This window comes from Convolutriloba macropyga, chromosome 2, assembly GCF_964194025.1.
Source record: "Convolutriloba macropyga chromosome 2, txConMacr16.3, whole genome shotgun sequence".
NCBI lineage: Eukaryota > Metazoa > Xenacoelomorpha > Acoela > Convolutidae > Convolutriloba > Convolutriloba macropyga.
The window spans coordinates 11,555,212-11,582,254 of NC_134469.1; the positions used below are offsets into that span (position 1 = coordinate 11,555,212).

Here is a 27,043-nt window from a genome sequence, read left to right on the forward strand (position 1 = left end):
GGGGACAAAATAACCGTCCGATAGAGGTCCGAGAGCCATCAAAACACCCCTTTCAATTTGTTAGAGTTTTGGGCGCTAGTCGGTCCCCAGCTAGTCAGCCTAAGCAAAGTACAAAATTCTACACATAAGATCAAAGAAATGACAGTCCTAGCGCTCAGTTCTGTGTTTTGTACAAGTTAGCTAGAAAGAATATAGATACTAATAGTACTCGCTCTCTCTATAATAATAGTAAACCTATACAACACCAGCCCAAAATTTGGAGGTATTTATATGAGCGGTTTCAAACTAATCAAGCACAAAGCTTTCAAACTAGTTAAAATGCTTTGATTTTCTTAACGCCCATGATTTTAAATTCCAATCAACCACAACTTTTGACAGCTTTGAAAAATAACGATGTCTACTTTCTTAACAGCCCACAGAAAACGTTTCATTCTTCATACGAGAAAAGGTCCCCCGAATTTAATCAAAATCAATACGAAAATCGATTCAAGCAGGGCCATGAAAAAAACCGGATCTTTTCCGTTTGTGCTCCCCCAGTACGTTATGCGCCCCCCAGTTACAGAACACGTGCCATTACATAGTAAATCATTATGTAAAATATTACACGTGCGTCTAGGGGGGGGGGGGGGGTGCAAATAATATGCGCCCACTAAGCTGGGGGGGGGGCACAAACGGAAAAGATCCAAAAAACCATATATTAAAAAAGGGCAACCGATCAAGTTCCGATAACCGATTGAAATTTAAAAAAGAAATTCATTACATCATCTTCAACTCAATGAAGTGAAAAATGAATACTCAAAATTTAGCGGGAAGTTGGGAATGAACATAAAATCTGCTGTTTCTTAGTTGACGCATCATTGCATTTTCTAGTTCACGCATGGATAAATCCGACAGTAAGACAACAATCTATGACAAAAGCACTTTTCGATTTCCATTATGTTAATTCCAAACATTGCAATAATTATTTCCGACCAAAACGCAAAACTGTTTTACACTATCAATATTTTTCGAGCCTGTCAAGGTCGTAGTAGAAGTATTCTAGTAAACGTTAATAGCTGCTTTGTTATGAAAGTTGCACATGAAAACTAAATAACCATTCATTCGTACAACTGTTAACAGCCATTTAGCTTTCTATCCTACTCTTTAAAACCAGGACGAAAAACACTATCTCAAAGATCGGCACGCAATATCACAAATGCCCTTAAATCCTAGGCTTCAAAGAGAAGCAGAGACTCAAACACAAACTGTGATCAGATCTTTCAGCAGGGTTCAATTCAGGTATGGAATTTCGAGAATTTTCACAAGCTTTTTTTAATTTGTTTTTTAAATATTACTATCAATTGAATACGCGTTAGACATAGCGCCTCAGTTGAAATCAGTAAATTCAGATGTTGGACTATCAGCACTAATTATTCCTTTCTTTAATCAAGGTAAAAATTAGCTTAAAATTAGTTAATTTCTAAAACTTTTTGAGTTTTCAAATTTATTATCTTCCAGAAACCACAATTGTTATGTTCAGATTTTCTATGCATGTTCTTTGTCGCCTAATACTTTTTGTTCAGAGTAATCAAAGATGGTTTGATTGTTTAGAAGTATCGATAATCTACACATATGTAATTTGCGTTACAGTTATCTTTACAGAAAGTATAGTTGGTCAGAAAATGTAGCTCAAATAATACTCAATAACGTAGAAAGTTTGGTCTACCACGCTTTGTTCTCTAAGAAAAAATAGCAAAAATCTGACCAACAGTCGAAAAAGAGAAAAATTCAGGTGTCAGCCTTTCTTTTTTTTAAGAATTTGGCCTTTCCAAATCCTGTGCTAAAATGAGTATATATTACATAAGTATCTACGTCTTTCAATTTTCCATGTTTCTTATTTACTTTACAAATAACCAAGAATTCCATCATCAGGTATTAAAACGGGCAAAGCAAATAAAAATGTGGGCGTTGAAAAATCAATTGTGATTCTAAGGTAGATAAATAATGTCTGGTATTTCCCAGTTGGAAGCTGATATGGCATCCCATGAATGAATGACCTAGCAAGATAGAATCGAAAAAAAACGGTGGCCATCTTTGAAAGATCTTTGACGGAATACCAGAAATCTTATTTAGTAGTGAGTTAGGAAATTGTAAACAAAAGCTATTTGACCAACAAAACAAAGCATCAAGAAAATCCTACGTGAATTGTCCCGTAAGCCATCGTAACTTTATTTAAATATCTCTAACCGAAAAAATTCAAAACTCAACTTCACACAATGAGTGCTATCAAATAGAACTTTGTGACCCTTCAAACTCTGCCTGCCTCACTCATCTCATTGAAGTAAGAAATATATATTGAGCCTCTAAGCAAGTAACTTTATTCCCTGTAATTTGGCCCAATTGACGTCTCTTGAATAGCGTGCATGAGTATCAATCAATACAACGCCCTGTATACGTAGAACCTATTCGACCAAACCCTCTTTCGTAAATATCCTCTCTGGATGATTTATAGGCATGTATTCCAAATTAGGGGTCTTGCAAAATAACTGATCCATTTGGGCACTTTACATGGATACAGTCAAAAAGGCTTAGAAACGAATATTCTGAGGACAAAACATCATTTGCATAGTAACTGAGTTGAAGGAAATTTAAAAATGAACAGAAAAAATCCGCATAAGCATAAAAAAGTTGTTCAATGAGCAAAATAGTATTAGCAAAATTATTATATTACTATAATAATATTTTAGAATAATATTACTAGAATAATTTGAATACACATTATCTGAAGGGAAAAAAATGATAGAAAAAGACAAAAAACCTGACTTTGACAATTTATCTAAACTCAATCTTTAAGACAAACTTGACAAAAATTGTCAGAACTATTGACATAACATGAAAAAGATCGTTCTTAAAAGATGTTCTTTAATCAATTTTTCTGGCCGATATCCTTTCCTCTCTGCGTGATTACAGATGATACAATTCTTGAAGAAACAATATTCTTTAACTTACGATTCCTTGAATTTTAACTTTCTATTCAATCTAAAACAGAAAAGGTAAAGTTTTGGTCGGCTCCATTATCTGTTCTAGTTTCTACACGCAATTGTTCAGCAAAAAAGGGATTACACATAACCAAACTTCAAAATTTTGGAAAATATCTCATCTATACTCTAAGCACAACTAGGCAGTTCAATGAGGCTCATTAACATGTGTGCTTCATTCATTTCACGCTGCAAGATAGTGCTTAGAAAGTTCTATGCATTTTTTTTGAAAAAAATACGGTACCATTTTATAGTAATTTCATACGGATTGAATCGAACGAATCATATGTTTTCAACCAGTTCACAGTTGCTGATTTCATAAAGCTTCATAAACCGCAAAAAATAAGAGCTTCATAAAGATTTTTTAGAGACAGCAAACATCAATTTGGAGCCCAGAGTAACGCTGTAAAACGGAAATCTAATATGGCAAACAGTTTTTAGAGGAATGTTTTAAAACTTTTCATACGCTAGTTAATTTTTAAAAGTTTTCTATCGCATCCATTTGGTAGACAATTAAGTGAAAAAGTGGATGAGCGGGGTCGGAACATTATGTGCAAACGCACATTACCGAGCCTCCTTGTTTGCCATTAGTGGTCAAACAAACTTAGGTCAAACTACAGTTCAATATTTAAATCTCTCGCTTCAAATACAAAGAAACTAGATAGAGCACACATCAATGAATAGAAATAACTGCAAATAACTCCATTGTTTTATAAATAAAAGAAACTTTGGGCAGAAAGAGTTTTTTTGCATTTCGAAGTACCTCACTAGAAATTCAAAGAGCACTGTCAATTTATTTTATAGGGTCAGCCTACGCAGCCATTTTCATAACACGTCGCAACGAAACTATCAAAGAACTTATAAATTAATAAGCTCGTATAAATTTAATATATACTTTTTTCCTCCAGTACGATTCTGAGTCTTAATAGAATTTTTCTTCCAAAAAGTTTTCGATCGATTTTTCGCAAAATTTTTGCAAGCTGTTTTGGAGTGCTCTCAAAACAGCACAGAAAATAAAGTACAAAAATTTCCCATAATAGTTTGAAGGACGGAATTACTTTTGAATTTTTGTATTCTTTACTTTTATTAGAATAAACAAATGTCTAAATACCAACACGTCAAAAAACACAAACCTGCGGTAAAAAAAAAGAAATTGAACATGACTAAAGCATAAAACTCAAAATACCAGAATATTCTGCTCAAATTTGTCGCAATCTTAAGCTACAAGGCGGTAAGACAGATCCACAACTCCATCCGCTACAGTTTGTTCAACACGTTAACAATTATTTTTCTGAGAAAACTTGCATCAAAAACGTATATCGATATCCATATTAGCATCTTTTTTTCTCTCTAACTTGGAACGTAGCTCTGAGAACTTGACTATCGTCAGAATCATTCTTGGGTTAATTCTGATCTCATAATATATTAGAGCCTTCGTAATACTTAGTTCTTATTTCCACAAAGCTCCACTAAATGTACACTTTTTATTGAGTAAATCGAAAATGTATGTGTTTATGCAGAGACATGTTTTAAAATTAGAGTTGTACACGTGTGTGGAAAAAAGCGACAGTAAGGTAAACTGGTCCAAACTACTTTAAAATTGGAAAAATCCACACGTCCACGATGCCAACTTTTCACTAACTGCAAAAAATAGAGTTAAAATTTGGTCACTGTTTTCCACGCTCACCGTTGTCCAAGCAGTCACTGTTTTCGACGGCTGAGATACATAATTTCTACGATAGTTAATGCATGTTTCATTTAGACCGATATGACACAAAAACCTAATTCATGATTAAATGCAGAAAAAAACCCTCGTAAAACTAATGGGATTAGGACGACAGAAGTTTTGTAACTAGCTAGATCACGGTTTATCATTGTTAGTTTACAAAGATTTCTACGAAGATTTATATGATAAAAATCCGTTATGTTTATCCTGAAAATAAGAGAGAAAAAACACGCCATTCATCGCTATTGTCAGCGTGCAACGCATCGATTTTTCACAGTGAGTAATACAGACGCAAAGCAGGAAAATGAGACGATATTGTCACTGTTTACACCCCCATCCGAGAAAAAAAACCAAAAATTACAAAACGTCCTGTTTGCGGCGTAATGATAAAATAAATATAATGAACTATCAATTCAAAATAACCATGCTACCTCAGAGGAAATTTAGAATTTCCGAGCATGTAAACTTGAATTCTAAAACATAAAACTTTTTATCTGGCTAATTGTGACCTCACACTCTTAAATACCAACCCTTGATCAGTTCAGCCGTTCTGGTCTGATAGAGCATGCCTCTCATTTCAATTTTAAAACTTCAAAGGTATTTAAATACTTACCATAGTGGTTTTAATAGCTTTGGAAATCGAAAATTTGAACCCGCATGTTTTAAAACACATCGTTGTTGACGAATTTGAGCCTGCTGCTCCATTTAGGGGATTTCTTTGAAACTAAAATCAAGAATTTTTTTTAACAACGTCTTCGCATTCGTGTTGTTATTTCAAAAATTTTCCTCTGAAACACTGGTTTTATATTGTGAGAAAACGTGGAAATGACAAGTTTCAACACTTTGAACCTCTGCTTTTTCAGCAAAACTGCCATTACTTGAGAATTTTAGTTAATTTTTGTCGTTTTTCTTTTCTCTGCTCTAAATTCGGCTCCTGATGAAGCAATTAATTCTGGCAACACTGATCACTCCTACTGTTGAACATTAAAGATCACAAAAGATAAGCTACTCAAGCAAATTTTGATAGCCTTGTCGAGGTAGGCAGAGTTTCAAATTTTTATCATATGCAACATATACCCCTCTGACGTAAAATTAATACACAAAATTATTAAAAGCGAAGCTTTCGGTCACCCAGTTTTTGCCTTGAATTAATTTTATATTTGCAGACAAAATACCCAAAAACTTTCAATTTGGTATTTCATTGATTTCGCACGGTAAAATGAGCTCTCATGACTTCTCAAATTTGGTTGTTGCATTTTTGTATTATAACTGTATAGCGATTTTCGCATTTAAAATCACAGATTCAGAACACTTTAAAATTTTTAACCTATAGCTTTGGTATTACAAATTAGAGGCTCCAAGAATTTGTTCGAAATTAACTTGAAATTATTTTTTAAAGGGTACTCGATACTCTCGAGGACATTCTTACTAACTCAGTTTGAACGAACAACATCAGCCAACATACGTCGGACGATTTGCTCTCCAACGACTGTCGTGGTGATGTATTTTAAAGGGTGGAATAGGCTATAGAAACCTTTATGGGTGCAAAAAAATCCGACAAGGCTGGGATTCGAACTCCTGAAAAACAAACGCCCACCTTAACCACAACCCTAAATGATCCATATTCGGCTCTCCCTAACAACCACGTTTAATTTAGCAACAGGCTTAATTTCTGAATGAGAGCAATTTCAATCACTAGAAATTTCAATCACAGAAAGTCAAGCGTGAAAAGTCACTAGAACAGTAAAATCAAAAGAATGTTCTAGAAGAAAACGGTCAGGCGCAAAATTTTGCCTAAAAAAGACACGCGTTTACAATAATTGCTTCAACTTTCTTTTGAGAGCAATCAAAAACAATAATTTGAGTTTCGTTTCAACAAATTTTAATGCTCACAAACTGCAAATAACCTGGCCAGTGAGCACATATGCTCTATTTAAAGACATTCAATTCATCAAAAGAATTGAGCTTTTCACGACACTTTCCTTCTGATTCTCTAAGGGAAAACCTCTATAACCCCAAATTTACACGGTAAATGTTTCAAATAAAATTGTTCCAGCATTGCAATTGACCCGAAAAAAATTCTTGTTCCATCCAAATCGGCATTCGAGCGGCATTTTTTTGTTAAAATTCTGTGTTAATTTCCGCTTTTATACGATCGCAGAATTGCATGTCCGGGTTGTATTGATGTCTATCAAGCTTTGAAACGATGCAGACTGTTTAAGCGCTCAGTGGGAATGTTGAAACTTTCTGTGTCGTTTACACTCTCACACTAGCCTTCATTAATATGGCCCTTCTAGTTAGGGTTACCATGCGAACCGTAACCTGATTACTACTGGCAACTCAGAGATCTTAATTAGAACTCAGAGCAATCATTTTTCATCCAACGTTTGAACGAAATTTTATTCAATAGTGTCATCAGAAAAAAAAACGATGAACAATTATAACTATACACATCTTCAATTGAATCTCTCTAAATTTAGAAAAAAGGAAACTGCTATAAGATTAAAACAACCGAAAGCAGTAAAAAAAGCCCAAATGAAACAAATGGAAGAATTAAATAGATTTTGATTACCCATTTCCTCCACTTCCCTTGTTCTATTATTATGTTGACCTGTTCAAATGGATGCCCAAATTTAGTGTTTTTAGTTGTGTTGCCATTATATGAACATCAATCAACATTTTATGCGTGAAAACAACAAAAAACGATCTCATTTCATAACCATTCAAATCCCTCCCACGTTCATTGCTTCCTTTTGGGTCGAAATGAAAACTGAAAAAAGGGCCAATTTATACCGGGTAATACCCATTTGTCACAAGATAAATCTGCCATTTTTTGCTCAGATATGCATTGAATATTTGTAAGAATTTCAGCACATAATCCAGCTTAAAACTGAGAGCTCAAAATTGGCCCAAATTATTAATCTGAATAGCATTCAATAAATTACAAAAGATGCAATTAACTTCCTGTTGAGAGAACACAAAACTCATTTACATAAAGCGAGCACTGAAAAACTGCCACTGATTAAAAGCCCCCAAAATTTTGTCATTTTTCAAAACACATTTTTAACACTCCAGTAGTGGTAGTCTTTCTATATCAACGTCCTCCTGTGACGCTTAAAAATTGCTCCAAAAGAGACAAGAAAAATCCAATTATTGATCATTGAAAATAAATTCAGCTTCCAAAATTTACCTCAAATTGTTAATAGATTTCCGTTGTTAACAGTTTTCTGTTCATCAAGACAACTGCATGGAATATCAAAGGCAGAGGAAAACCTTTTGTTTTTCATTGATTCCATGCAAGTTTTTATTATCTGGTTATTAATTGACACATGAAAGCGGTTTGTTAAGTTTCAATTGGATCGCAATATTTACTGAAAGCCTTTTTTTTCACCAACTGCAACGTTTTTTCGTCTTAAGTCTTAAAACAGCATCCTTGATCAATAAAGAGATATTTCGTAATAAGTTATTTAAGTTATTAATTATTTAAGTTTAATGGACTAAATTTTTCAAAAATTTCTGCAAAAAACAAGGAATGACAAATGTACCCAGCAAAATATAAGCGTACAAAAATGATCTAAATTGATTGCTCCACATAAAAACTTCAAAAGTTTGGTTGGATTTGGTAGTTTGGCCTACCCTTGCTTCTTAAAATACCAGAATCGATTCAAATAAGCCCAAGCAACTGAAAAGATTGAAAACAAGTTTAATTAACGGACGCGTGTTTTATTGGTTTATCCTTTATATTTTTACAGTTCTTCTTAACTCAGTACACTAGTACCGTTGAACAATTGTTGTTTTTGATCAACAATTGCCCCATATATGCAGCTTGATCAGAGTGAGAGAAGTATCAGCAGGAGTCACTTGTTCTTAAAAAAACTTTGACATTCATTCCTCTCAATTTACGTTTCTCAGCTGAGCAGCTGCTCCTTAAACGCGTATTGAACGAAAAAAAAGAATTCAAAAATATTTGATACAAAATGCTGAAAATAATTTTTCTAACCAAAACGTAAACAAATTTCGCTACAAAGTAAAACAAGGAGGCTCGGTAATGTGCGTTCGCACATTGAGTTCCGACCCCGCTCATCTACATTTTTCACTTAATTGTCTACCAAATGAGGAAGAGATAAGAAAAATTTAACATATCAACATATCATTCAACAAACCACTAAGAAAAAAAATCTGCCTTAGAGGGCCTATGTGACCTGTGACTACCATAATATGACTAGCAGAAAATGCGGCGATTAAAAAATCAAATGGTTATAAATATTATTTACGTCGAAAACTCGTTGTTAATTTTTTGAAAACCTTTAATAACCAAATCAAAATAGCATCAGATAAAACTTATATTGAGAAGATTAATCTGTACCTTATTAGAACAAAATATGGGACTTTTCCTCAATGCGATTTGGTAACAGGGTCGACAAGAAATGAGCAAAAGGGCACAGTTTAAAAAAATACTGCTTTTTTTGAAAAGAATTGTTTTGGAACTGATTAGAAACATTATGCATCAATAGAAATCATTGAAAGATACTTTTTTGCCTCCATAGAGAGCGTTTGAGATCTTTCATTATCCAGGATATGTCATACGACTACAAAAAGAACAAATACAGGAAAAAAGGTAAAATTTGCAAGAGAAAATTCGCACGAAAACGATGTCCCAGCCCATTATACTTTCATTTGTTTACTAAGACATTCAAATTCGATTGCGTTTTTTCGAGTGACAACATTTCTGAATCAAATGACGTTCATTATTGTGAAACTGTGAACAGGAAACAAAAACATACAAAAAAGGGGGCGAAAACCCAAAAATCACGACCAATTTTTAAAAGTTGGTTGTACCAAGAAAAAGACCATTTGAGGAAAATAAAACAGCTACGGAGAGCAAATTGTATTTCAATAGACAAATGATGTGTCTTGTCAATAGATATGCTAAGCTACAAGTTAACAGAAATAAGATTGGCAAATCTCAAAAATCGATTTTCACATTTTTTTTAAAAAACAAATATTTTCAAAAGTCGCAGCCAACAAGAACTTTAGACTAAAAGGGTCGGCAGTTTGTCATGCATCTACTTGCAAAACTAGTTGCGCCTGTTATTAGTGAGGCTAAATCATAGGACTATAAAATAACATTAAAAACAAGCTGAACTGAAAAATTTCACAAACTTTACGAAACCAGTGTTGAAGCCATTAAATTTATAAAATATTAACTGCGGGTATATGAAATCTTCATTTGCACCTCCATTGATCATCTTAAAGGCATTTTGTAAAACGACTATCACAAAACGACACTAAAAAGAACCACAAAAATTGAAGAGTATCTAAATTTCAAACAGTTCTGAAACAAATTGTCTAAGCCCTGAAGACATCAATCAAAACGTTTAAACAACAGAAAATTTATTACTTGGCTCAACAAAACATCAACAAGAACTCTAAATAATGATGGCAAGTTAAAAAATATACAGCATTGTAAAATACGAAAAAAAACGAAAACCAGAACAAAAAATGATAAGTTGAAGAATACTATTACTCTTTTATTAAACCCTTAGCTATTTATCGACAAGTTTTTGAGCGCATTTTTGATTCATAGTTGGCCACTGAGACCATTGAGACTTTAATTACCTAATATATGGCATACGACAACAAAAATTAACAACAAATAGAGGGAAAAATACTATACCAAATTCTGCAAGAGAACATGTCGCAGCCCTTAAAACCATATGATATGAAAATATTACATATATTTAGTTTCAAATTTTGTAAATATTCTTACAGTTAGATTGTTAAGTAATGTGACAATTTACCAAAGAAACAAAAACAACAGCAAAAATAGGAAATTATGCACAAATATTACAAAATTTTGTTTGAAAACTCATAGAACCATATGCAAGAAAACCTTCTGTTAAAACAACCACCACAAAACTAGTCTGTATTCTAAGGAAGTTTGACATGTATTTATTGAGAAAAAGCAAAAAGTTGACTAAAATAATGTAAAAAATTGACAAGTTCAAAAATTTCCTTAAAACAAATACATTCAATAACATAAGAGACATTAGGTAACAACCGAATGCATAGTAAAACTTACTTATACCTCTTGGGGAAGCCGACTGGATCTTTGAATGGTCAGACTTAAAAAAAAATTCAGACGGCAAAAAGAATGACAATTAAGGCAAAACACTAGATGTCAGTTAAAGTTTACTAAAACTCTTCCTCAAAGCCATAGAAGCCCTTTGGTTCTCTGAAAAACTAAATCTACATTTGACCTCATAATTACGTAGGTTGGAGTTGTCATTAAAGAAGCCGTCAAACAATTGTCAAAAATCAACATTAAAAAACAGAATATTTTGAAAAAAAAAGCACCACTAAAATAAAAATCAAAAAGTTTCAAATTCTAAGAATCCATGATAACATCAAACCTATCCCTGATTTTGCCGCGCGCCCAACAAACAGCCCCAGTGTTTCAGGTTTTTGCGAATTAGACCAATTGTCGAGTGGAATTCTTCATATAATAAAAAAAAACAACGATGCATTTTGTATAATTATCGAGTTAAATCTGCAAAAAACGGCAAAATTTTAATTCCAGAAAACTTTCATTTCGTGTTCACCTAATTTCAACAAGCGCTCTCTTGTAAGATTAGGGTGTCTGTGTTAAAGTTTCTCTGTCCGACAAATTTTAACAAAAAGGACCAAAAAAGCAAATTTTTGCAATTTTTAATGAAAAATAATCGAATATTGAAAATTCTATCAAATATGTTAGCCTAACAAAACTTCAATCCAACAATTCAGCAACGCCCTTCTATCTCTAACGGTAACAATAAAACTCTATCGTTAAAAATTTTAATTTATATTAAATATTATTAGCGAAATCTTCAAACATTGAAAAAAAACAACGATGCATTTTGTATAATTATCGAGTTAAATCTGCAAAAAACGGCAAAATTTTAATTCCAGAAGACTTTCATAGGGCACCTAATTTCAACTAGCGCTCTTTTGGAGAATAGGGACTCTGTGTTAAGGTTTCCAGGTCACTAAGTCTGACAACCTTTATCAAAGTGGACCAAAAAAGCATATTTTGTGCAATTTTGATGAAAAATAATCGAACTTTGAAAAATTTATCAAAAAATTTAGCCTAACAAAACTTCAATCAAACAATACAGCAACGCCCTTCTATCTCTAACGTTAACAATAAAACTCTACCGTTAAAATTTTTAACTTATTTTGAATTATATTAGCGAAATCTTCAAACATTAAAAAAACAACGATGCATTTTGTATAATTATCGAGTTAAATCTGCAAAAAACGGCAAAATTTTAATTCCAGAAGATTTCTTAGGACACCCAATTTCAACTAGCGCTCTTTTGTAGATTAGGGTGTCTGTGTTAAGATTTCTAGGTCACTAACTCTGACAAACTTTAACAAAGTGGACCAAAAAAGCTTATTTTGTGCAACTTTTGATGAAAAATAATCGAATTTTGAAAAATTTATCAAAAAAATTAGCCTAACAAAAGTTCAACCAAACAATACAGCAACGCCCTTCTATCTCTAACAGTAACAATATAACTCTACCGTTAAATTTTTTTACTTATTTCAAATTATATTAGCGAAATCTTCAAACATTAAAAAAAAACAACGATGCATTTTGTATAATTATCGACTTAAATCTGCAAAAAAGTGCGAAATTTTAAATCCAGAAGACTTTCATAGGGCAAATAATTTTAACTAGCGCTCTTTTGGAGATAAGGGAAGTCTGTGTTAAGGTTTCTAGGTCACTAAGTCTGACAAAATTTACCAAAGTGGACCAAAAAAGCATATTTTGTGCCATTTTTGATGAAAAAGGTTCAAATTTTGAAAATTTTACCGAAAAATTTTAGCCAAACAAAACTTTAATCAAACAATTCAGCAACGCCCTTCTATCTCTAATGGTAAAAATAAAAATCTACCGTTAAAAAATTCAACTTTTTTGAATTATATTAGCAAAATTGTTCCAAGTTTTCGCAAAAATTACCGAAAATGTGAACAAAAACAGTCGAATGTTCACAAAACTTTAAACCTCGATAACTCCCTGTATAAAACAAAATCGAAAAAAAAATTAATTCCATATTCTAGGTTGTACGTGCTTTTTAAGGATACCACTCATCCACTCATAATTCTCTACGATGAATATATATCGACCGGCCAAAATTGTCTGAACAAAAACCCAGTTGAGTATATAGTTTCTCCCTCCCCACTAAAGTGGGGGTCGGAACAAAAAATCAACCATAATCCACCAATATCGGAAGAATTGCCCACGAACATGCGACAGGCGATGTTCAATTCTGTTTCACATGCATGCTGCGGGGTTGGGGTGGGCTAAATTGACTAGCAAACTTCATCCAAATAAAGCTTTTTGAAGACATAAACTAAATTGAAAGAGCGGAAGCATATTTGGCACACTTTCAGTTTAATTTTTTTAGCAGTATACTGCCATCAACTTGAGTTAGCGGCTTAAAAATCAGAATGAGGAATAACTTAGCTCAAGCAAAAATCGATAAGTCAGGTGCTTAAAAATGACTCGACAATTCAAATCGGTCAAGCAAAAATTTTTGCACAAAAATACACACACAACTAACAAATGCTTAAGATTTCGCTCGTACGAGGTTTAGAGTTATCAAAGCTGTTCGTGGGCGCATTTGCAAAATGAAACAATTCTGAAAGTCAATTCTAAGCAAATATGCTTTATCATTCTCAGGTGCGAAAATCAAAACGCTTAGATACTCAAAAAATGTTATCCTAACTGACTCAGTCTTAGCTTTTACCCGAAATTATAAATAAGTAACCTTGCAATAATAGTAATGTCAAGTTAAGCGAAACCCTCATCACCGAAACGAATGAACTATGGTTGAAATTTTGCTAATTTCTGAATATCTCGAGACCAATTTTTCAACTTGGGTTACTTCAACTTTTAAACATTTTTGCTCGGGAAACTTTGACTAAAATTTGGCGCAGATGGTTTCAATTACGTTCCCTTCAGCGTCTGTATTTTTAATCATAATCTATTACATACTGAGAAAAAGCTCTAACTGATTTCATGACGAAAATAGAGTTTTCTTTTCAAGTTTTTATCATTCGACTCTTGGACCAGTTCTTCTTTATGATCTGAATGAGAATGTTTATGATATAGGGAAGGAGCCGTAATTTCCACTGTCACACCCTCAAGGGCTGGAAGGAAATAGTAAAAAATGGGCCCGAATAATTTAATTTGAAAACATTTCTGATGAGAAATTGTTTCTGAGACCTGCAACTCGTTGGTTTCATAAATTTATAATTGATGAGCAAAAGTAAACAAAAAAAAAGATTAATTAAAATTTTATTAATCTTTTCAGAACCAATTCACTCCTACTTTTCTACTGCCACAAGAAAACTCCCCAAACGGTATGAGGCGAATTTATTGCTGTATTTATAATTCAACTCCATAAACTGAAAATTTTCACTAATTTTCAAAAAAAAATTCATCCAGTTAAAACTACAGAAATGATTTTGTTGTGTCTCGTTCCTGACAATCGTAAACTCCAAAGTTAGCTTGCATAGAAGTTTAACAAGTATTGCCGAGATTCTAGGTCAAAAACTGCGCGCGCTGTTTTTTCTACACAGTTAGCATTTAAGGTACGTCATCGCATTTTTACTTATCTGCTCCGTAATACTTAATGCGCGCATATAAGCCATTTCTTTATCCAATCCCCTGAAAAATATGCCAAGACGCTCATACGCATCAAAAATATTTGTTTCATGGAATCTTGAAAAAAAACATGAAACTCGACTAAATTACTTTCCATATCCATTAAGTTACATGGTAGTATCAGGTACGAAATAAGGCACTTCAATAAAGAAAAAGTCAGGCATCAAAATTCACGAAATCGCGCATTTACATAGATCATTAAATAAAAGCGCATCACCTCAATTCATTTTATTCAATCCTACTGTAATAACCTTACTTTTACAGAAAGTTATTTCTTTCTTCAGATAAAACGCTGCCTTCCAATTCTACTTTTGACTTATATCTCATATTGAGGAATTCTTGATCTTCAATCAAAACTTCAGCAGGACAAAATGAACGCATCTTCTGCTACCAAATGTTCCCAAATGGATTTAACTCTTTTGAGAGATTTCTTATGCTATGGCTCGCAACATACAAAACCCATCAGCATAACGGGTGCCACTATATCACTCCTCGGCTTGTTAATGAACTGTTTCTGTTACAAAGTATCCTTATCATTACCTGTCCAATCAACGAGTACTTTACTAATGTCTTACCTTGCTATTTGGGATTCCATTTCAGTTATTCACGACGGACTAGTCGACATGGGATTGAAATCTTTCGATATTTATCTCGCAAATTATTCCGAATTCGGTTGCAAGCTTTATTATTACCACTCGTGGGCCAGTACCATCGATGCCAGCTGGCATTTGATAGCTTTAGCTCTGGATCGGGCTGTTTCTATCATATTTCCAGTATGGCATCGAAGTTTAGACATCGCCAGATCTTCAAGAAACATTTCATGGAGTCTTACCTTTGCAACATATTTCATAGTACTGCCAAACTTGTATTTTTTCAAAATTGATGCGAATAATGACACGTGTACAATGATACCTGGTAACTTACAACAGCCTATGTTGTTATACATTGGGGTTATAACACTTGGCTTGTTTTCATTCTTGCCTTTTGTTTTAATTTTCTTCGCAAATGTTGTCTTCATCAGGAAAATTTATATCTTACGGAGTGAAAAGAAAGACAGGGAAAACCAAATGTCGGTTCGAATGTCACTTCTTCGAAACAACACAGTGGAACAATATTCATTGCCAGCGATGGAGCTAACCGAAAAGCAACCGGAAAAATCGCGAGAGCGAGACAACCATAATAACTCAAATGATGAAAAGGGCGCAGAAAAATTCAATGCAGTTACGACTAAAAATTTTGGAGATCAGCGGGTTGGATCATCATATTACGAATTTAATCCGAATTCAGCCGGTCGTCCCAAAACGAGGTATAAAACACACAGGGAACTGTTTTCATCAACAACAAAAATTTAAAAAAAACATAGCAGGACACGTCCTGTCGCACAATTCAAAGAATTTTCATTGACTAAATAACAAAATAGACATAGAACGGACTATAAGTGAATTGGGAAAACCATTTTCCAAAAAACCAGACCAAAATAACAAAAACAAAACAGAAAATCAATGTCAAAATGCTGATAGCGAGAACAAAAAACCACTAGCGAGAAATGTAAATTCGATTCCAACAAAAAACTAGGCCTAGAATGAACTATGAATGGATTGGGAAAACCATTTAGAAAAATCCTATCCAAAAAATTGAATAAAAACAGTAAAAACCAAATTGAAATTGCCGCATGTGAACAAAAAACCACTAGCGAGTAAGCGAATTTTTGTTCAAACACTGTTTTCTCACTACTTTAAAATTAGAGCATAAAAATTTTATGCCGCAAAACCAATCGCTTTTTCGCTCCAATTCCTCGTTCGGCGTGACCAAAATCACTACTCCAATTTGACTTCAGAAATAATGAAAATGTGTGAAATATCTTAAAAAAAACATAGCCGGAAGAATTCCGGAAACGACTCGAAGTGGAAATCCAATTAAACGCCATCCAACTATTCATCAGACAAAACGTGCCTCCACTAATTGATTGATATCTTGAAACAAAGCCACAAACAAAAAACTAAAAACAAGAAAATCAAATCTGTTAGAATATGATTTAAAAAAAACTGATCAAATTTTGCTATAAATTGAGAAATAGCTATCTGTGCCAAAACTACTTCATAAAATCAACTAGTGCTTACTAAAACCACTTATACGAAGTTTCAAAAATATCTGAGGCCAAATTATAAATAAAAAACCCTTGAAAACAACTTGCACTAAAGAACTGGAAAAAGTTAAAAAATTTTTTCAAATTATCTTTTATATTATAAAAGCATGTAAATCCAAAGAAAAATTCCTTTCAGCCAATAAGGTAACCAGGTGCTCGCAAAATAAAATGCAAGTCATAATAGGCTAAAAAACTTGTCTAAAAACAAAAGACGGACAACTGCAAAAAATTAAGAAAAATACTTCCAATTTTCGTCATTTTTTGTCATATTTCTCAAAAAAATAATTTATATCAGTAATGTGTCAAAAACCTCCAAATTAGCATAAAATTAAAATGATATTCCAGAAAACTTTAAACCAGTTCTAGAACCAGCCTAAAAAGAAAATAAAATTATAACCAAACCTTAACAAAAAATAAAAACTGCCTTAAAATGCCGCACGTGAACCAAAAATTTCGCTCGCTTGCAGAATTTTTTTCACACCTCAATTTCTCGCTCTCTAGAAAACAGCGATATGAACAAAAAACCACTCTCATTTCGCTCCAATCTTCATTTTGTTCAGCAAGAAAATCACTAAATTTTTTCACGTGTTTCATTTCCCGCTTCAAAATTCACCCCAATAAAATTGTTTAAAAAAAGACAGCGCCCCAATACAATTCAAATACTTTGAATTGTTAAAAAGATGAAAGGAATGAAAGTTTGCAGCAGGAGATTGAGAGCATCGAAAGTCTGAAAGAGAAAAATAATTAAAAACCTAAACAGCTATTGAGTGCAAACTTACAGGAGTAATAATAATAGGCAATAGTCAGCTTTCAACAATGCTACGTTCCAAAAGGTCAACTGTTTCAATTTGTCATCAAACTCTAATTTTGGTAGATTTCGAAATAGTTATACGAGTGTTCACTTTCGAGTGATTTTTTCAGCCCCTGTAGATATTTGCGCTTGTTTTCTAGATCCAAATTTCCTAGAAAAAACTCAAGATACTAGCCTACATCTAGAGTTCAATAAACGGAAGGCGCTCGAAAATTTAAGTTTCCTCCTCAGCTTTCCATTTCGTCGGCTTAATTGAATCTAACAACCAAAAAGGAGGCTCGGGAAATGCATTTGCATATAGGGTTCCGACCCCACTCAATCACGTTTCCGAATTAATTGTCTACCAAATCAGAAAGAGATTTTCAAAAATTCACATAATCTTCGAAAATAATTGATGTATCCATTTAAAAAACCGATCTAAGCTCAAACCACTATACAATTGAACAAAAACACATTAAAAGGCCGATGATACTTGCTATTAAGTAGAGTATCAGACAAGACAAGCAACAAAATCGAAAAATGTCTACAAACATTACTTAAGAAGAAAACTCATTGTCTGTTTAAAAAAGAATAAAACTTCCAAAACAGCATCAGATAAAATTTCAACTAAACATCTGCATTTCACCAAAAAAGACATGGGATTTGTTTTTACTGAGAATAATTAACAAGTAGACAGAAAACAAAAAAGACAAACATAGAAAATACGTTAACACTTTTTAAAAACAACTTAACTAGAAGTAATGAAAGCCATTAGCTATCAACAAAAATTTTTCATTTATACCTTCATACAAAATCATTAAGAACTGTCAGTATCCGGAATGTCATACGACTAAAAAAAACAAATGAAGGCAAAAACCAAAGTCAATTCAAATTTACGGGAAACGGTGCCGAGGCCTACAAAATCACAATCTTCTCACTAAAAACATTGAACATAACTATTTGTGCCTTCTATCAACGCCCATTAATGTGATATGCGATTTGTCATTGAAGTGCCACTATTGTGCTGATCGAACAAGACAGCAAAAGAGAACCTCAAAAGCTAAAAATTGTCAGTGGTATGAAAACTCGTAGTACCAACCCTAAAACCATTATCTACATTATAAAAGAAAACTACATTATAATTCACTTGAAAAAAGGGCGACCTGTCTCTTTGCTAAGACTACGCTAAAAGGTGGCAGAAATTAGGTCAAAAGTGGCAAATTTCAAAAAACATTATTTCAAAAAACAATTTTTTTAAACCGTAGGACATAACAACCTTGAGATTTCAATTGCAAAAAAAGTCAAATAGTGTAACTTTTTATTGCTCAGTAAGCCAATTGGACATGTTATTCAGACTATGTTAAAAAGCTACAAACTAACAACGAATGCAGGCAGAACTTGAAATGTCAAAGTTTTACACAAACAGTGTTGAAGCCAAACCAAGAGAAGCTTTTCGCTTAATTTATCATGTATGTTTATTGGTATTCATTTGCACGCCAAATTGATCTGTAAATAGTTGAGGTTTGATTTGAAATTGTTCTGGTCTGTAAGTAGCATAAAAAACAAAGGCAAAAGTATTTCAAAAATATACATCGACCTATCACAATCCAAATACTTTTTGAACTCTAAAAATGCACAACTGTGTCAAACTTAATGCTGCTCTAACTGATTTTCCACTTCAGACAAAAATTTTCCAAATGTTACCCAAAAATAGTTAATTTTACCAAAAAGACAAAATATCAAAAAAGATGCATTTTTGGTACTTATCCACTTACATTACCGAAAATCATTGTGTCAACTGAAACCGTTATATAGTTTCTATATAGATCCCTCTGTACGGAATTAGCCATTTGATTAATTGGACCCTGTAATAAAACTACACAAAGAACATCAAATGATGGAACACTAAGAATTCATTAAAATTTTAGGAAAAACAATTTCTGAGATCCATAAAAACCATGAGCTTTAATGAAAGAAAACACAATATCTTTTCACTGGAACTGCATTGAACATCAATGGAACTTTTTATTAATTGAATTTCTAGTCGAAACCAAACTTCCCTGGGATAAAAAATTGCAAAAAAATTTAAAAAGGACAGAAACAAAAAACAATCCGAATCTTTTTTCTTTGCAGCAATCAACGATGGGACCAAAACTGGCGTTGATTATTGCTGCCAAGCTGTTAAAAAGCAATTGTTCTAAAAAATTGCGTAAAAAGTTTATAGGCTAACGAAAATAATATCAAAAAACTGATTAAGCATTTTATATAAAGATCGGTTTAAATTAGCGAAAGACCGCAAAAATGTTAATTCCACAAAACTTTCTTTGAAACCAGAGGTACAATAAGCCCATACCTGAGTGAAATACGAACGTGCCGGCACTTTTTGTCTGCTGTACCGGTCAAAGTGGACAAAGTAGGCCAAAGAGGCATAATTGATGCCAACTTTTTATCAAAAAATGCAGAAATTTTTAGAGAGCTACATTATTCAGAAAATGTAGCTGCAAATATAGCCAAAACAGTTGGTTCAAACAATTCATCAAATCCCTCTTAGCTTTAAACGTTAAACCAATGAGACTATCGTTAACAATTTTATATTTTTCAACCAAAATTGATCAAAATTTGAACCAAAATTGCGAAAAAATGAACAAAACGGAAATTATACTCAAGTTCACAGAACTTTAGACCTTCATAACTCCTCGAAAAAAGAGAAACTCAAAAAATCTCTATGAGTTGAAATTCTGCGCTACACAAGCTTTCTAGTGATAACCTGTTCGATGATTATATCGGTCGGCAAAAATTGACTGAACAAAAAAAAAACAGTTGAGTATACAGTTCCTCCCCCCCCACTAAAGTGGACCGGAACAAAAACAATACAGCTTCTATGTTAAATATTTCGGTATATTTTGCAGCTAAGGTGTCATAACTTTTTAATTCGACACCAATTGCTTATTTTGAAGTTTGCTGGAAGACACTTTATTTATTCACTCTTCAGTTTTAAAAAATTAGCTATTTGATGCAAAAATACAAATTTTGAATTTTCAAGTCTGCATGCTAATGATTTCTGTCGTCTTGCTTGCAAATTTTTCCATAATTAATTCAACGAAACATTTATTTTAAAAAATATTGTCTGAAAAATTTCTTTGAAGTAGCCGTTTGGCAAACAGCCGATGAAAATATTCTTAATTTTAACAATCAAACGTTCAATCAATCTCTAATTTGGTTCGGAGGCTGACCGATGAGAGATGTTGGATTATTGCGTGAAGACTCACGCAAACGTTCCACGTTTTAGAAGAGAAAGTTCAGTTCTGTAGCATTATCTCAAACTACATCTGTAACAAGTTCAGTTCTGTAACCCCAGCTCCAAACCAATCTCAAACAAAGAATCGACGTTTCACTACTGAGCCATATCAATTCGCACAATCGTTCTTAGCAATACCGTACCATTCTTCAAAACACACTTCAGTAAATAGAATTTGTTGTTTTTTAAAGCCTATTTCATATCATTCTCATCAAATAAAATATTTCCTTTCATCAAACAAATGATTACTGCGATGGAAAATCACTAGTTAGAAAAAGTATTAAACATAACCGACTAACGTCGGGCGAATTGCTCTCAAACAACCGGCGAGCGGTTGGCTTCGTCAGTAGCTCGCCACGGGGGGAGTGCACTGGGGGCTGATGGGGACAACACTGGGTTGGGGGGGCAACAGCGCGCTGGGGATGGGGGGTCAACGGGGGGGGGGGGGGGGGGGGGTTTCTCAACCTCTCAGAACCGCCCTTCACACCATAAGTATAAGTATAAGTCTCCAAAACAGTTTGAGCTGAAACAGAGCTGAAAGGCTCTAAGAGCACTTAATGCCCGCTGGGCGCTACCTGTTTATCCCTTTTTGAGGACGAAAAGTCAAAAGCGTCAGACGAAAAATCGGTCAAGCAAAAAATCGCATAAAAAAAAGACAAACAGGACTAATATAATTGCTACAAACTTCGTTTGAGAGCAATTAAAAGTAAGGAAAACAGTTCCACAATAAGCAGAAACGATGGATATCTCAACATCTCCAAGACTAGTGATAATCAGTCAGCTCACAACATATCAAAAACTTTGTATAACAGTTCATTGATATAAAAAGGCGGAAGAAAGAAAAGGGAAGAAGGAAAAAAAGAACAAAAGAGAAATCAAAAAAGTGTAAAAAGGTCTGGAGAAAAGATTGTTTCTTAAAGTCTCCTACGAAGAACACATCGAGGTCAATTTCTTAACTCTATGTACCAGCATCAACATAATGATTTAGTAGAACTCGCACGTAAAATTAGAACACGAATTTAGCGAACAACGCGTCGATTATAATTATAGGTGTTGATCAACAACCTACATTGATAATCAAAAACACTTCCTACTAAAACTAAAACCCATTTAAGTTCGGAAAATCGAGCGAAAGGTGCTCTGTTCTTGTTAATGAATCACAAAACCATCTTTGTAACAACTTGCGAGCATACCAACAAGTTTTAAAGTTCCCAAATCAGCCAGAAATTTCGGAGACCATGCACCAACATGGATTAAAAGTTAACAGACAAAACAAGTTAAAGCGCCAATGTCTCAATAAATAAGGAAATGGAAGATCTTTCTTCAGCTTAATCATTTTTAAGTGCGCAATTTCATAATTAGCTTCATCAATTCAGGAAAAAGCCGGCAAATCGCAAAAAATAGGCACCGTTAACCCAACTGCCCAACGTTGGGATTGAAACAATTAGAAAAAAATCGAAAAAAATGACTACAGCCTAAATTGACTACTTAGCAGTAAACTCTACGGAACTTTGATAACTTGCTGCACGGGAAAAATTGACGAGGGCGTAATATTTTTCAAAGTAACAAAAAGGGCTCTATTTGCTCCGCAATTACACTAGACTCAACAAATATGGTGAATTGAGCCTCTAAACTGCAGGAATATACCGGCAATAGTAGAACTAATAAGCAGCATTCCCCAAGGGGAACTTGATAACTTAATGCACTGTATTCAAGCATTAGGACTTACTGCCCGGGCTTTATGTTTACCCATTTTTGTTCAACTTGCCCCTTTTGACCTTGATCGTATTCACGTAAATGAGTTGGATTAATTCTTAACTCCATTCACATGAAACAGAGATTGAGGTAAATCAGAAGTCAAACGTGAAAACGGCGATTTATGTGAAATGGAAAAAAAGATAAAGCGAACTAAAAAACAAAGCAAGACACGTCCTGAAACGCAATCCAAAAATATAAAAGAAAAACTAAAAACTGCTGTACCTGACCAGCAGAGAAATTTACTAATGCCAGCCAACAAGACAGTTTTTTTATATCAATTTATAGGAAAAGCAATCAATAGTGTAAACTTCTAGGACCAAAGTGTTCAATACCACCAAGGTTTGAAAAAGAGAATAAATAATTGGGCAAATAAGAAAAAAAACTTGATATCTAAGTGCATGCAGAGGCAGGGAAAACTACAGTATTTAAAAAAATAAGAGAAAAAACTCGAGAAGTTCTGCTATAGCTTGTGGTGTCAACGTCTTCAAACTCGTTATGTTTAAATTTAACCACGAACGCAGCACCAGCTGAAAACTATTTTGACAACTTGAGTTCAGTAAATTTAAAACTGACAAACTGCCAAAACTTAAATAAACGAAAATCATTGCTAAATTGTCTAATTCCACAGTTTTATCGAAACGCCGCTAAAAATAGCGATAAAAAACTTTTGTGATAATAAAAGAAACATTTTTGTCGCTAAAAACTATGATGTGAACCATTATCAAGCCCTTAAAAATTTACTATAACCAAAAGATTTAAAAAACTAGAAATAAAACGATCATTTCTAAAAATAGCAAAAATTATTTCTCAAAATCATTTTCTTGCTAAAATAAACTATTCAGTAACCGATTTTCAAGATCTAAAGCAGTCTCACAGTCCCTTTCCCCCGAAGACCGAAAAACACGAGCATTTGCAAATTCAAGCATGTTCAAGCATGCATGTTGAAGCATTTGCAAATTTTATTCAGATATTGAAATTAGTGATGTTAACATCGTGAAAACTATTTCATATTCAATAGAAACTATGCAGTCACCTATTCTACTGCGCCAGCAAAGTTTCAGTGCCGGCAAGAAAGAAATATTGTCAAAAAACCTATAAAATTGTAACCATTATTAAAAAGTCGCTGTTAAAAAAAAACAAAATCTTTTATTATAGCCGGCAGATCGTCGGAATAGCTGCGAATTAGACTTGTGTGCCGTACAATAGAGATAAAATTGTTAATAGGTGCCTTTATTACATATATAAGTATTCTCAACCTCAAACTAATTCAAATTAAACTTGTGCAAAAGTCATTTTATTGAGAGAGAGGTAAGTCACGTATGAACAAAACCTAATCACGCAGATGACTTAAAGATTTTTAATGAAGAGTGAGAAAGAACGTTATACGCATAAACCCCGTTAGAGGAAGACTAACACTCTTGAAGATTAATCCCAAAAGCCACTTGTTGATGCATTTAGTCATGACTATTCCCATTCAGAAGCTTTGAAAGGGTCTCATTGGCCAATAAAGAGAAACACTAGGGAGTAGTATTTCAAAAAAATATAAAAATTAATAGAAAGTTGCGCTAAGTTTCAAGATATCAATATATTCAGTCTTTGTCTACAAAAAATATCAAGTAACCCAATTTCAAGCCTAAAAAAACTTTACTGGCCCATGAAAATTTTCGAAAAAAATGACAATTTTATTAAAAGGTTGCCAAAATTCCGGATATTGATAATTTCACAATCATTTCGTCGTCTACAAAAACAATCTATGAAATCAATTTCAAGGCTAAAAATTTTCACTGGCCCATAACGATCGATTACCAAAATAACTGATCAATTTCAGAAAAATTAAAATAGGAAAATTTAGAAAAAAATTTTATTCGCTATAATAAAAATTTGAAAACCATTCAAATGCCACTAGAAACTTTGTATCAATTTACTTTGTATCAATAAGAACGTGCCGGCACTTTTTGTCTGCTGTACCGGTCAAACTGGACAAAGTTGGCCAAAGAGGCATAATTGATGCCAACTTTTATCAAAAAAATGCAGAAATTTTTAGAGAGCTACATTATTCAGAAAATGTAGCTGCAAATATAGCCAAAACAGTTGGTTAAAACAGTTCATCAAATCCCTCTTAGCTTTAAACGTAAAACCAATGAGACTATCGTTAAAAATTTTATATTTTTCAACCAAAATTAAAAATTTGAACAAAAATTGCGAAAAAAAGAACAAAACGGAAATTATACTCAAGTTCACAGAACTTTAGATCTTCATAACTCCTCGAAAAAAGCGAAACTCAAAAAACCTCTATGATTTGAAATTCTGCGCTACACAAGCTTTCTAGTGATAACCAGTTCGATGATTATATCGATCGGCGAAAATTGACTGAACAAAAAAAAACAGTTGAGTATACAGTTCCTCCCCCCACTAAAGTGGACCGGAACAAAAACAATACAGCTTCTATGTTAAATATTTCTGTACATTTTGGAGCTAAGGTGTCATAAATTTTTAATTCGACACCAATTGCTTATTTTGAAGTTTGCTGGAAGACAGTTTATTTATTCACTCTTCAGTTTTAAAAAATTAGCTTTTTGATGCAAAAACACAAATTTTGAATTTTCAAGTCTGCATGCTAATGATTTCTGTCGTCTTGCTTGCAAATTTTTCAATAATTAATTCAACGAAACATTTGTCTGCAAAATTTCTTACAAGTAGCCGTTTGGCAAACAGCCGATGAAAATATTCTTAATTTTAACAATCAAACGTTCAATCAATCTCTATTTTGGTTCGGAGGCTGACCGATGAGAGATGTTGGATTATTGCGTGAAGACTCACGCAAACGTTCCAGTTTTTAGAAGAAAAAGTTCAGTTCTGTAGCATTATCTCAAACTACATCTGTAACAAGTTCAGTTCTGTAACCCCAGCTCCGAACCAATCTCAAACAAAGAATCGACGTTTCACTACTGAGCCATATCTATTCGCACAATCGTTCTTAGCAATAACCGCACCATTTTTCAAAACACACTTCAGTAAATAGAATTTGTTGTTTTTTAAGCCTATTTCATATCATTCTCATCAAATAAAATATTTCCTTTCATCAAACAAATGATTACTGCGATGGAAAATCACTAGTTAGAAAAAGTACTAAAAGTAAGGAAAACAGTTCCACAATAAGCAGAAACGATGGATATCTCAACATCTCCAAGACCAGTGATAACCAGGCAGCTCACAACATATCAAAAATTTCAAAAAACAATGCATTAATCGAGGTTATTTCGTTCAAGCAAACATCTATCAAATCCAGTCAAGAAATCAACATTTCTAACGATGGTAGCTTGCAAAAGGTCAAAATGAACTTTCCAGGCGATATGGGAGTAATTATTACTCTGATGATTATAAGCTGCACATTCCTGGCATTTACCCTGGCAGCGGCCCTCTTCAACAAAATAAGCCAGACGACCTTTATCTTTGCTTTGACACCCAATGAAAAAGCGTTTTCCCAATTGATGGCAGAAATCATGGCTGTTCTCAACAATTCGCTCAACTTTTTGTTTTACTACATCAGTGGAAAATTGTTCAGAGCTACTTTCAAGAATGAATTTATCACTCCTGTATTCAACCGTGGACGTTGAAGAATAAAAATTTTGCAATTATAGCCCAAACATATGAATTGTGATGAGGACGCTTTGAGGAATATTTTATCTCAAAAGAGCATTCTCGTCTGTTAGAATGGTTGGCAGAACAACATTGCCTCTTAATCTTCTTGTAACATTTGAAAGTTGACTCAGTTAAGAAACATCAGTTAAAAGAGCTTCATTATTTTTTACCACTAGCTCACATGGGCTGTAATTGCACAAAAGGGAGCTAAGCTTTTTAGATCTAGTTTGTAGCAAGTAATCGTATTTATGATTTGAAAAATGAACAAAATTTTTATTGACAATGTTTTAATTGTGTGACAGTTTTGCTGCACTGAAAAACCTAGTAGTAGTAGTAGTAGTAGTAGCAGTAGTAGTAGAGGGTCTTGTTTCTCCACCTCTTCTGGACACAGAGGTAGGTTGAATTCATGATCTCATCTAGATTTCCGCTCTAACCGAGCATTAATGTGTTTCCAAAAAAGAACAATTAGAATAACTTCCGCTCTATCCGAGCATAGACATGTTTCCAAAGCAGATAAAATAGAATATCTTGTTTCTTCTCCAAGAATATACATGATCCCAAAGTAGAACAATTTACATAACTTCCGCTATAACCAATGTTTTTCACCGGATGTCTTCTGCTCTAACCGAGCCTCAAAACTGTAAGTATTCTGCTCTAACCAAGCATTTAATCGAACGTCAAACTTCTGCTCTAACCGAGCATTTTCACAACTACTGAATTAAAATCTGATAAATCCGAGCCTCAAAACTAAGTATTCTGCTCTAACCGAGCATTCAATCGAACGTCAAACTTCTGCAGCTACTGAAATTAAAATCTGATAAAACCATGCTTGTTTAAAAATGCCACCGTTTAATCTGCTTGAAAGCATACCGAAAATTAGACGACAGTTCCCGAATATCTCGCTGATTTGGATGCACTCCATCCGACAATATATGCCGATATCGAAACCTTTTA

General features: G+C 33.5%; 1 protein-coding gene across 1 annotated transcript; it reads left to right on the top strand.

Annotated features, from left to right (window-relative positions):
• The first annotated feature begins 1,264 nt into the window (after positions 1-1,264).
• On the top strand, positions 1,265-26,146 carry LOC142335130 (uncharacterized). Its single transcript, XM_075383494.1, has 4 exons — positions 1,265-1,278; positions 15,056-15,761; positions 21,421-21,455; positions 25,565-26,146. The coding sequence occupies exons 2-4, from the start codon at positions 15,079-15,081 to the stop codon at positions 26,062-26,064; spliced, it is 1,218 nt and encodes a 405-aa protein (XP_075239609.1). The 5' UTR covers positions 1,265-1,278; positions 15,056-15,078; the 3' UTR covers positions 26,065-26,146.
• The last annotated feature ends 897 nt before the right edge of the window (positions 26,147-27,043 follow it).

What these genes read in the sequence shown, in the direction of transcription:
- LOC142335130 (XM_075383494.1), top strand. Translation starts at nt 15,079, where the DNA reads ATGGGATTGAAATCTTTCGATATTTATCTCGCAAATTATTCCGAATTC. An exon ending in GCCGGTCGTCCCAAAACGAG is followed by an intron (nt 15,762 to 21,420) that starts GTATAAAACACA and finishes TTCCACAATAAG; the next exon opens with CAGAAACGATGGATATCTCA. An exon ending in TCTCAACATCTCCAAGACTA is followed by an intron (nt 21,456 to 25,564) that starts GTGATAATCAGT and finishes GAAAATCACTAG; the next exon opens with TTAGAAAAAGTACTAAAAGT.